Source organism: Bidens hawaiensis, unplaced genomic scaffold (genome assembly GCF_021521415.1).
Source record: "Bidens hawaiensis isolate Kalapana, Puna unplaced genomic scaffold, B.hawaiensis_p1.1 tig00028608_1, whole genome shotgun sequence".
NCBI lineage: Eukaryota > Viridiplantae > Streptophyta > Magnoliopsida > Asterales > Asteraceae > Bidens > Bidens hawaiensis.
In genome coordinates this window covers 20,909-33,663 of record NW_027494689.1, presented here as the reverse complement: position 1 = coordinate 33,663, position 12,755 = coordinate 20,909, and the positions used below count along the sequence as shown (strand labels likewise).

Below are 12,755 nucleotides of genomic sequence, written 5' to 3'. Positions count from 1 at the left end.
AAACTAATCAATGCGAATATTTGTGAAACATTTAAAAAACTTGGTTATTATACTACAAAGTTACCCCTTTTATTTATCACTAAAATAAAAGTGGGTAACAATTAATAAGCCATTAAATTAATTAATGCACAATTAGTACTTAATAGATAACATAAAAACATGAATTTTAGCCTAAGCACACAAGCAAACCATTTCACTGCATTGCATTGCATTGCACTACACACAATTAAAAGTTTCAAAATACAAAATAAAGGAAGAAAAATGTTTGTCTTCCTCTAAAAGCCAATGCAACTGCAAATAACTTATCATCCATCACCAACACAATTACAATTTGTCATGAAATCTCATTTCCTCATCTTTCATTACCTGTGAAATAACACAAAATTTCAATATTTTGTAACAAAAATAGATAATTGCATGCTAAAATAAGTTCACATTTTATGTGTCAATAAGTAGTGACAAAATATATAACAAATTATTGGCACATAAATCAACTCTTACTTTGACATGTATAATACTAATTATTAAGTAGCCGTCTCTGAGAATTTAAATATCTTGGCCGAGCCAAAATAAAAAGGCCTATAGACCTTAACGGAAATTTTTTATTCGCTAATGTACATGGATAAAACTTTTATTGACCGATTTATTATAAGCAGAAACCAGGATGTAATTATCTCATAAACCATTGAAAATAATCTTATTTTAACACCAAAAAACAAATTTACGTATATTCATGTAATATGTATAAAAAAGTTTGTGCCCTCGAAACTTATGTGCCCCGGCCGATGGTGCGGCTCGCACACCCTCCGAGCCTACCTTGCTAAGTACAATACCTAATGCATAAAGTACAATATCACAATGCACAGTTAGTCCAATGACACTGACTGCATACTATAACTTAATTAGCCTGCAAGGCTGCAACATCATTTAGTGTCTGTTTCTACCATCATCATCATGATTAAGTGTGTCATTTATCTATTGAAATGTATTATACAAATGCATGAAAACAACATATCAGCCATAAAAGCAGAAGAGGATACATATAACAGTAGATGCTTTTGGTTATCAATTTATGAAAAAGATAATAATAATAAAAATAATAATAATAGTATTAATAATAATAATAATAATAATAATAATATTAATAATAATAATAATAATAATTAAGTTTTGAGTTTATGTGATGGTATGAGAAAAAATTGACTTATGATACAACCTTAAAGGCTAAAGCAAAGCTGGAAAGTGGAGACTAACCATTGGCAGTTGTCAAGTGTCAACCATCATTTTTAAAACCCTAGCCACCTTTAACTATACAACATTTTTTAAACCTATCATCACTTTAGACCAAAAGATTGTAGATAATTGCATCTTAGTCAAGAAGCATAACTGATAAAAATCTCTTGTGAAACAACTTGAGATCATATTGCAACTAACATTGTAAAAAAAGGTGGATAATGTTTTTAATAGCAGAGATTGCACACACATAATTATATGTCATATTTTATCAAGTAGTATATTTTTCTTAATAATAGTTAGGTTTTGTAGACAATCTTTAGCAAACTCATAATTTTATATTAGTAAGGAATCTGATCATGAAATACTTATTGAAAACTTCTTAATATAATAACCCATATATTCCATATTATGATATAAATAAAAAAAAGTTACCTATTGAAGAATCCTAAACATGGATAAATGATATAAACATTCTCCATAAAAATGGAAAACTTTTATTATTATTATTATTAAGTATGATATAATTGATATTCTCCATAAAATGATGAATTTAACGAAAAACACGGGCTAAACTTCTGGTTGATGTTGCGGGTCCAAATCTCACTAATGTGCCATATTTCCGGGTTTACACACCCCTAAGTAGATTAAGTCTCACGACATCAAACACCCTATAAGAGTTTTCCAGAAAATTATCCCGTGTTTTTCATTAAATAAAAAAAACTCTCTTTTTTTATAAAAACACTTAATAATATATATTTACTATCATCTATATAGTCAAAAGAGCACAAGTATAATAATATATATTTTATTTCATTTTTAACTAATTCCACCAATCAAAAAGCATACATGCTTGCCTAAATATAAACCTAAGCCAACCTATGTGGGTCCCACCTATATAAAAATAATAACAAAACCCTAAAGCAAAATGGTGAGGTGCGTGCCCATCCCACTGCTCGAAACCGGCCCAGCCCAGGAACGAAAAAAATAAATTTCGGTTTCAGTGAAACATAAACCCATTGGCTGAATAAAATAATATTTAAAAATAATACTAAAAGACATAAATTTAAGGAATCTGTCGGAAGTTTAATGAAAGTGGGTTAATGTGATTTTATTGTGGAATAAAGTGGAAGGTTAACACAATAACACCTGTCTTTTCTTTTAGACATGCTTGATTCAAAGGAAACCAAACTATAAATCCATAAACCATTAAAGCCTAAGGCTGAGGGGTGTGGAGCGCGAGAAAGGGCGCGTGAGGCCAGCCGCTCGCGCCCCGGGGCGCGAGCACCACACAACCGAGGCGCGAGAGGGGCGCGAGCGCGGAAAAAGAGGCAGGCGCAAGAGGGGTAGCGCTCGTGAACGGCATGGGAATGCGTAAATAGAGCCGTTGGGCTCTTTGTTTATTAAAAAAAAAAATTCCACCAAATACACATTCCCAGGACCCGAATTCTCATACCCACTTTCTCTCTCCCTCTTCTCCCTCAACACCCGCAACAGATTCTTCAGCTCCGGCAGCTGAAGGGCAATTTCGTAATCTCGAGTTGAGAAATTGGATTCATTGGGTAATGGGTTTTGACCGGATTCGTTTTTGAAGACCCAGTTGTCGCGTTGGTAGCGTTCGATTGAGTGTTTCTCGGTGAAGGGAGAGTGTGAAGATGATGTGAAATTGATGGAATTTGGGGGTTTTGAAATGGGTAACTGGATATGGAGATGGGTGGAGTTTAGATGTGAGAGCCATTGGGTTGAATTGATTTGAGAAATGTGAGAAGGCAAAGGAAGATGGGTGGAGTTTATTGTGTTTTTTTAAATAATTTATGAGTTTTTATAATAATTCGTTTTTTTAATACATTTATAAAAAAATAAAAAAAAAACCGCTCGCGCCCCCTCTCGCGCCCCTCCACACCATGGCCCGGGGCGCGAGCACCACAACCAACACCCATCTTATCAAGTTTATCTCTCTGCCACACGTCACAATATTATTGGCTGGAGCCCCCACTCGCGCCCCCTCTCACGCCCCCCACACCCCTCAGCCTAACAAACAAACAACTAATCTAACCTATTCTATCCTATATCTTATCTTCATATTTTTATATTATTTAACAATAGTACTCACTATTCCATGCATGTTTTCGACCTAGAAAGCCAAAATGTTTTTAGTTTCACAATATTTAGTCCTAATTTAAATCTTCAAAACACACACACAAAATGTATTTTATTAATATTACATCAATCCAGCGGCGAAACTTGGACGAAAACACCGTAATGACTGAACTCAAAACTTTTAGACCAAAAAGCTTAAATTTATACCGGTGAGGAAAAAAGGCCACCTCGGGCCACAAATACAAGCTTCGCCCTTGAATAAGTTTGAAGCATTTTTTTAGAGAATGTACGCTTAAGTAAAAAGGTTTAGGTTTGACTTTAAAGTGTCATATGTGTTATTTTGACTTTACATTTGCAACAGAAAGATTAATAAAACTCATGTTAGGTTAAAAAGATTGATGGTTATCTATTTGATTTGTTTAAAAGTTTATACATTTTTAATCTTTTATCTTCCAAAAGCTTTAATATTTATGACTTTACATATTGATATAATATCAACTGTCAATGTTGTAAATTTATGATTTGACAAGTTGCTTAAAAGGTTTGTACTAACAGAATCTTCTCAAATATAACTTTTTTTAAAAAAAAATGCTAATGTTGAAAAAGTATCACTAAAAACTTAAATCTTCATTGTACTCCTTAAAAAAATCAAGTAAAAAAGGTCTTTTTTTTGTTTTAGCACATATATGTGACAAGTTGAAGCCTGAGGGGTACAAGTAAAATAGAGAATTAACCTTTGGGTTAAAACAAGAGTCATCAAAAATATGGAATATGAATATTAGATGTAAATCAAGGGGGACATGCATGTCATTTTAGTTAATGCATATGCACAATAAACACATTAATTCATACACATATATATAAATAGATATGTATATAGAGATTAATTATTTACCATTGATGCAAGTACCACTCTCAGTCCTTTAATTTCTGTTTGTTCTCATTATCATGATCATGATCTCCGCCATAGCTAATATGGTACCCGCCCGAAGCCGCATAATGATCAACGGCTACATTCGTTCCGAGGTAAAACGGAACATTTGTAGACGTAGATCCGTCTAGATGCTGATGGTATGGAAACACTGATTGTAGTAAATTGGACTGAAGGGTCCCCCTACTATAACCACCACCATGAGCAACCGCCACCACACCGCCACCATTGGGTGCTGCTTTTGATGCCGTCATCGCAAAATTCAAATTATAACCACCACCACCGTCTCCCAAGCTGTCTTGGAGGAAAGCGTACTGGTGGTTTTGGTTGAAGAAATAATCCATAGGAGATCTGGCGGTGGTGGTAGCGGTAGCGGTAGCGGTAGCAGTACTGGTGGTGGTAATATTATTAGTATTATTACCACCACCACCGGTGAGTAGATCTGTGAAAGACGAATTCTCATGCATAATATTATTACCCGGATTCGAAACCCTAACCCTAACCCTAGCCCGTTCTCTCGCCTTGTTCCGATTCTCAGATCGAGACAAACTGAGCTCAGAACCAGTTCCTTTACTAGTCTCCGACGTGCTACTGCACGCCGGAGACTTACCGCTATCATTATTGGCACAATCAAAGAGAGGAAACGGAGGATCCAACGACGGAAGCTCATCAATAGAGCTAGCGGCCGCCTTAAGCAGCCATTCGACCGCCTTACTCGGCTGGTCATACCCCAATCGATCTTGTAAATCATAAAATTGTATAGCTGTACTAACGGACAGCCGTACACGGCGGTCCCTTAAACCTTTGGATGTTAACACTTTGCTGTGCCTGTCCTTCCCCCCGGACGCCCGGGACACCCGGACGATCCGTGAGGAAGGCCATCCAGTTGTGGTTGTTGTAACAACCTTGTTGTTGTTGGTAATATTATTATTATCATTGCTGTGATGGTTATTTTTGTTACTGTTATGGTTATTATTATTATTATTATTATTATTATCAGTGGTTGTGGTGCTGGTGTTGGAACTGACTCTTTGGAACTTCGAGACTTGGGTTTGGAATTCAATTTCAGCTACTTCCATACCAAGCTAATTACATGCGAATAAAATTGAACTGAATTGAATTTGTTATACAAGTATCTTAAGATAATGTGGAGAGAGAATGGAAATATGGAATGGGTTTTAGAGAGAGAAAGTGGGGGTGTATATATTTAGAGGGAGAGAGAGAGAGTATTGATGGGTGCCTGTCCTTTGTATTGATGACTGGTTTGGCTTTTGTAGTCATGTATACAGACACATGTATAGATACACAGTGTGTGTATGTATATGTGCAGAAGAAGCAGATGGGGGTAAAAAATTGTCAGGAGGGAAGGACTCTTTAAAGCTTATTTTTCTGAGAAAACAGAGTTAAATTTCTCATATAAATATTAGTTTCAATTATTTTAAAATAATAAGAATTGATAGGAGTTGTAATAAATGGGTTGAAAAGTTGTTACGGGTTGTGATAAATGGATAAATTTTATAAATAATCTGATAATGAGTCGGGCATGTCTGACATTGTATTCTCTCATTATTTGTAATGACGGAATGGTAGGAAAGATGATATCCGAAGAAAAAAATTCTTGAAGCGGAAGGGCATGGTGGAGAGGGGTGTTGGGTAGTTCTCCGCAATTTGGTGAGGTTCGGGAAAGAAACAAAGACGAAAATGGAGAGAAGCAGGAGCAAATCGAGAAGAATGACAACGGGAGAGGCGAGAAGACCTCCCTACAACATTAGGTACATGGCGGGAAAAGCGAGGTGTTGGGACCGCTTTGTCCACTCTTAAGAATTTGTATTCCTAAGACCATGAGTAGTCATAACTCTTCACCCCCAGGCGTTATGCGTCACGTGGCGCCCAGTCAGAGTTATGGTTTTTTACCAAAACATGTAGTAATAACTCTTCACCCCCAGACGTTATGCGCCACGTGGCACCCAGTCATTTAAATAATAAATCATTTAAATAAATAAACTTAAAATTAAAAATTACATTAAACTTTCAAATAAAAACTGAAATAAATAAAAAAAATACATCAAATTAAAAAAAATACAAAAAACATACTAATAAAACTACATGTTATATTTTTCTAAAATTTTCGCTTGTCGAGCAGCTTTTAGATATTGGACTCTCGGGTCGACTTCGGTTAGCTCACTTGATAAAATCTCGATGTTTTTGTCCATTTCATTTCTTCTAAGAAGTTCGACGGCGTCCAAATTTACTTTAAGTCGTTCGGTTTCAAGTTCGTGTAAATCTCGGAGTCGAGAGTTCATTTATTTGAATTAACTATCCATTTCGGGATTCGACGACGAAGCAACCCCTTTCCCTTGCCCTTGGTTCTTCTACCCCCGGCCGAGGCATCTCGATAGTATTCAAGGCATCATTATCGCTTAAGTTGAAGTTTCGAGCGTCGGAACGGGGCGTGTCTGGATCAGCCGAAGACGATGTTTTAGACTTTTTTTTACGCAGACCACTTTCGGCTTCGGCATCCAAAACCTGGCCCCATTTTGGGTGAAACCTCAACTGGTCTTTCCAAATGCCAAAGTAGTTGAAGGCCCCCGAGACCTTATGTTGATACTCTGTCAACGCGTTTTCCATGACTTCCGCGTCCGAGACATCGCTACTTCTCGTTCGATTGATCCGGGAGTAAACCGTATGGAAACCCATGCATTTGGTGTTTATGTCGCCTCATTTCGACAATAACGAATCTTTTTCTCGACGTGAGTCCCCGCCAAGGTCGTGGGACAACTCTATAATTTTGTGCCAAAATACCCCGTTTTTTGATAATTCACTAAAAAAAATAAAAACATTATACGCTCAATGATTGTTTTAACAAATTTACAAAAATATATATGTACTTTAAAAACATACCGCATTTTGCATCTTCCGATATCGCGCACCAAGCACGAGCACATAGTACGCACTCGTCGATACTCCACGGTATCACCTTCTTTTTAACCCGAGATTCGCCGGCGGGCTTCTTTGCGTGTTTTCTTGGACGTCCTCGTTGGCTCGAACCGCCTACGGTCTTCGGAACGGGTTGTGTCTCCAGCACGAACTCGAACTCGGGTTCGGTCTACAGGACGGGTTGGGAACCTGAACCGGCGAAAAGGTTTGTCGTTGGGTTTTGGAAACCGGGCACCGCATTTGGCATAGAGTTTTGTAAATATGCAATGTACGCGGCCATTTGCGGGTCCATCATATGTAGGGTTGGCATCGGGCGGTAGATGGGTTCGGTTGTGGATTTTGGTTGCCTTGACGGGCAAATTGACCGAAACCGATAACATTTTGGTTGTTATTGGGAAACATTTTGGTAGAAATATTTGAGTAAAAAATATATAGAAGTGGAAGAAATAGAGGAATGCGTTAAAAAAATATGAATTTGGTTTGTTTTTACAGTATAATTTAATTAATATAATTCTTTTAAAAAAAACCAACGGCTTTCTAACGTAAACATGGCCCAACGGTTCTTTTTTTTGTTTGCGTGCAATTAACCCGTGTTTTAGTTATAACGTAGCAAAAAAAAAGACAAAACGCAGGGGGGTGGTGTACCCCCAGCGTTATAGCATACAACGCCGCACACAACGTGCCAGTACGCTTGGTCTAAGGGGGATTAGGTGTTCATTTTGAAACCCTTTCGAACATACATATCAAGCCAACTAATAAGATGTAGTCACCTCATCCAAACCACTTGTAATGGTGTTCTTGGCTTCTAGCTCTATCATTTGAACGCCACGCTTCCCAATAAAAACTCCCCCCATGTTACCCCCTCTTGAGCGGGTTTGTGAACCCGTGATTCCCCATCTTATATACCCTTGGGGTATTTACGACGACAATCATGTGAACCCAAACAAATATTGGCTCTCATATTGTGAGCACCCCGATTGAGTTCGCTTGTATAGAAAATATAATGAACGGTTTTTTACATGTCTTCTGCTCATGTATGACTAAAAATATGTTTGGCATCTCGAAGCATAGGTTTGCCATTACCCATACTGCTATCAAAACAAATGACATATATATGATGAGTCAAGGTCACATAGTTATCGAATATTTGTTAGTGAAAATTTTGAGAATGTTACCAGAATAGCATGAAACATAGCATTTGATGTCTTAAAAGACTATCCAAGTCTCTTGTAGACACGTTTGATATCTAGGTAGAGTTTCTTGGCTATGGATCTTCAACTAAATAAACAAAGTTAAAAACGGCTATGTATTATACATGTGTAAGTTGTATGTTTCGATGTAGCACCACTAGATGAGTTAGGCCTCACGACATCGAACTTTGTTGAGAATATTCCTGGGTTTTGTCTCTTCATTGTTCAGAAAATAATAATAGTATATCTTTTTTTCTACATATTTGAAATTACTTTTGTAAATAAAAAATTTACTATATCCATTCTCAAGCATCTTTATATTTGTACAAATTAAATTACATGTTAAAAATATAAAATATATATTATAATATTATATGTACGGGCATACAAACAGGGTGGCATAGGACAAATCAGATCTCGTTCAAGATATTCTTGCAACGAACCCATTCAACATCAATCAAATTTCGAAAATATTTAATTTATTAAGGTTAGGAATAAACAAACAGACTATATTTACAATTATACTAATTATATTATATAAAAAAATTAAGTATTAAATAGAAATAAATCTCTTAGCTTTTTGTCTCCTTTCCAAAATACAAATCCACTTAACATTAAGAAATTGATGGGTCTACAACAACAAATTTCACTTTTATGATTTAACTTGAATAGATACATCCACTTTTTAATAAAAAAAATTAAATAAATAGTAGTACCAAAGGACCTTTGGTCTATCACTAGGGTTGTCTTTAAAAGGTGTGGATTCAAGTCCGATAGTTGTTAATAAAGGTGTAATCTACTAGAGAATGTGATTGCCATTCAAAGAAAAAACTAAAAAAATAATAAACCAAAATTGTTTTGGATAAATATAAATACATATTTATGCTACCTAACGGATACAAGGAACGAGAATTCACTTTTGGGTAGTTATCAAGTAGAATTTGCTAAGTATGTAGATATAATAAAATAAAATAATTCGGTTCGGTTCAATTAGTAAAGACATTTTAACATAATCGAATGATCGGTTAATGAGATTTGTTTAGCCATAACCGATTGATTTGGTTGGTTTTCGGTTAACGGTTCGCATTTCAATTACGGTTTCAGTTATTGCACACCCCTAGTCTGTATAATATACGCTCGGCTAATGATATTCTAATTTTGTGCACCTAGGGACCTTTGATATTTCAAGGAAGTCTAGCCCTTTGCAACATCAAAATCGGCCCAAATGGCATAGAAATGACCAACAATGGATGTCACTTCGAAATAGTATTATTGATGAAAAGTTATGTGAAAATAACAGTCAGTTGGAGCGTATATTTTATTGTAGGTTGCTACTATATCAGTTATAACTATGATCATCAACAACTTGATTTATCTGTGGCAAATATGATCATTGAACAGTAATAATTAACCATTGCCATATTGGATTTCAGTTAATCTCAATATGGTGGTTAGCCATATATTCTCCCTTGGAGTGTAATAGAATAACCCCAACACTTCTTTAACATAGGATGAAACATGAAACTAGCTAGACGAGTCAGCTCGAGAAGCTAACTCGTTTATTTTAGAATTTTGTATTTGTTGCATATATGAATAAAAACATAACGTACACAAAATAATAATATCTCTATGGAAAGATACAACAAAAGAAAAGAAAAAAAAAGGATGATTGTGTCTTTTTTGTTCTTATAAAAACTTAGCTTCTTTCATGGGATATTATATTGAGGGAGCTAAATGAGCGAGCTAATGAGCTAGGCTCAAGCCTAGTTTTAAATTTAGGTGAGCCAACTCAGCTTATCTCGTGAACTTTCAAGCTGACTTCAAAGAAGCTTTTTTTGAGCTATTTTCCAACGAGTCGTGAGTTATTTTAACAACTCTACCCATAGTTGGTCTTGCTATACCAACTTCTAAATGATAAAATCCTTGTGACTAGTTAAAGCATATTTTTGTTTTTATTTTCAATACATCCAAAATGTGACAAAACATTTTATATCCATGAGAGGGATGGTTGTTTTGCATTCATAGGCAAATGGCATTGGTAAAGTTAAAGTTGGTAGCAATTGGGAAACTTACTTTGTCCGTACAAGCAATTATGTCTCAATGCTCCCACCATTTGCATTGTCCTAATAATACTATTTTTATTCAAAGCAGATGATGGGTCTTGCAGAGATCCCACTGATCAACTTATAGTTTATTATTATAAATCACTATAAACACCATATTTTTATTACTTTCTACATTGAGTATAGCTAATGGGCAGTTTTTGATGGTGGAGATGAACATATTCGGTATGAGTGTCGATCCTTGTTGGTATAGAACTTGGTACTCATTTGGTACTGTCGGTATCAAGTTATGAGTTTTCGGTACTGATACTTATCGAATTTTGTATGAAATACAGGTAACGATACCAAATATTTTCAAATTTTTGGACCGGTATTTTCAGGATCCCTCCCGAGCTCATCCCTGTTTGAAGGTACCCCTGTTGAATATTGTCTTTGAAGATAGGTATCCTTAGTTGACTTGAGGAGACGGTGCCGATATGTAAGAGAATGGAATGTAGACATCCATTGTTACGAACACCGTGGATGAAGATTGTGATAGCCTGATAGGAGAGGAGTGTTAACTGATGAACATGTGCAGAGAAAAACGGGTAAAGTTTTATTATTATGAAAATTAAATTACATCACAAGACCATCTAGGGGAAAGTTAACGTACAAATGAAATTAACGTGTTAAACGTGATAATCAAGTAGAGTAATTATATATAAAAGTAGAGTGTTTATGTAATTACATCATAAATAAATTATAACACGTTAATTTCATTTGTATTTGATCCAAACCTATTAGTTTGACGAGATAATTAATAAAGTCGATTAAAAAAGAGCCCACAAACTTTATGTCACGTAGCACCGACTTCATAGCTATTCGTGAAGAACTTGTTAAGGTGCTCTAATAAATTTTATTTAATAATAAAAAGGTGTTACTTTTCCAACACGTCTACAAGTGAATAACCATGTCAGACTCTATTAAAGACTAATAATTGAGCTAAATCTTGTTTTGTTTAAATTTTATGTAAGTTGTTTATATTCTTTTTTTTTCAAACTATAAACTTTTATAAACAAACCAACGCACAAACAACCCAACACCAAAAACTACCTCCACAAGCCGGAGGACAGCCACCCAAAACAAAGAATTACATAAACGCAAACTTACACCAATTCGACCAAGCTAACGTTTTATGTTTAGACCTATACTTGAACCAAAGAAAACCATAAGCTTTAATATCTCCAATAATCTCTTTCACAATAACTTCCTTACCATCAAACACTTTTTCATTTTTCGCCTTCCATAATCTCCAACACGCTATTGTAATAATTCCATGAAACGCCTCCTTTTCCACTACTCCAAGCTTGGTGGTCTTGTGAAGCTCTAACAAAACCGAAAATCCGAAAATAGGGGGAACTTTACACCAACGGCTTATATGTTCCCAAACTACCGCCGGTATCCCACAACCCGTCATGATATGATCCACCGTCTCCCTCCCAACTTCGCACAGAGCACACGCGCTATCCGAGACCGGAATGTTCCTCCGTTCAAGAGCTCCCCGGGTAGGAAGCCTATCTATTTCCGCCCTCCAAACATGAATATTACACTTCTCCGGAACCCACTTACTTCACTTCATAATATAGTTATTTCCGGTGTTTTTATTCTTATATTCTAGGTAGTCTTTTTGGATTGAAAATCAAAACATCTTTGTTATATATATTCCTATTGTGCAAACTGTCATGTATGCATCAAACAATTGTTATATATGTCCTATGTCGTGATTAAATTTGTAACTTATCAAGTTATCATCAACAAGTTGGCGTTGTCATGCTTTGCGACGGGGACTGTGATTGGTTTATCATCAATGTTTTGAGAGCATCAACAACAGGTTACGCAGCTGAGATCCGAATGATGTGGCAAATGAATGAACTTTGTGTGACAAACTTTCCTTGTTGTGAAGCAAGTTGGTGGAGGTAAGGTTGTGATTACAAACCCACCCGCAACAAACTTGTCAGGTGGCACATTTTGGGGGGGGGGGGGGGGGGCATCCTCTCTCTTCCGCTCTCATGGTATAGGGTTTAGGTTTGCTGTTATAGAGTAAGCAAGAGCTTTTAAGAAAATTTTGAAATATGATATGACGTTTACGAGACGGATTGCGAAAGTTTGTTGTTGTGATGCTTTGAAGATGCATGTTTAAATTGTAAATAAATCTGAAACTAATTACCTGTTTAAACCACCATGGTTCTAAAAAAATTGCCCGTTAAACATTACTTGTGAGATTTAAGCCTAAATAAAAATAAATTGAAAGGACATATTAGG

At 35.9% G+C, this 12,755-nt stretch overlaps 2 protein-coding genes across 2 annotated transcripts; both read right to left on the bottom strand.

The window, feature by feature from the left end:
- Positions 1–205: 205 nt before the first annotated feature.
- LOC143577441 (transcription factor TCP24-like) lies at positions 206–5,472 on the bottom strand. The gene is made up of 2 exons (XM_077061274.1): positions 4,214–5,472; positions 206–333 (listed from the first exon to the last, which is right to left on the bottom strand). Exon 1 carries the CDS (start codon positions 5,341–5,343, stop codon positions 4,249–4,251), a length of 1,095 nt encoding a protein of 364 aa, XP_076917389.1. The 5' UTR covers positions 5,344–5,472; the 3' UTR covers positions 206–333; positions 4,214–4,248.
- Positions 5,473–11,583: 6,111 nt separating this feature from the next.
- LOC143577439 (uncharacterized) lies at positions 11,584–11,910 on the bottom strand. The gene has a single exon (XM_077061272.1). The coding sequence runs from the start codon at positions 11,908–11,910 to the stop codon at positions 11,584–11,586; it is 327 nt and encodes a 108-aa protein (XP_076917387.1).
- Between the last annotated feature and the right edge of the window lie 845 nt (positions 11,911–12,755).

Excerpts from the sequence above, each read along its gene's own strand:
- LOC143577441 (XM_077061274.1), bottom strand. The coding sequence starts at position 5,343 with ATGGAAGTAGCTGAAATTGAATTCCAAACCCAAGTCTCGAAGTTCCAA.
- LOC143577439 (XM_077061272.1), bottom strand. The coding sequence starts at position 11,910 with ATGACGGGTTGTGGGATACCGGCGGTAGTTTGGGAACATATAAGCCGT.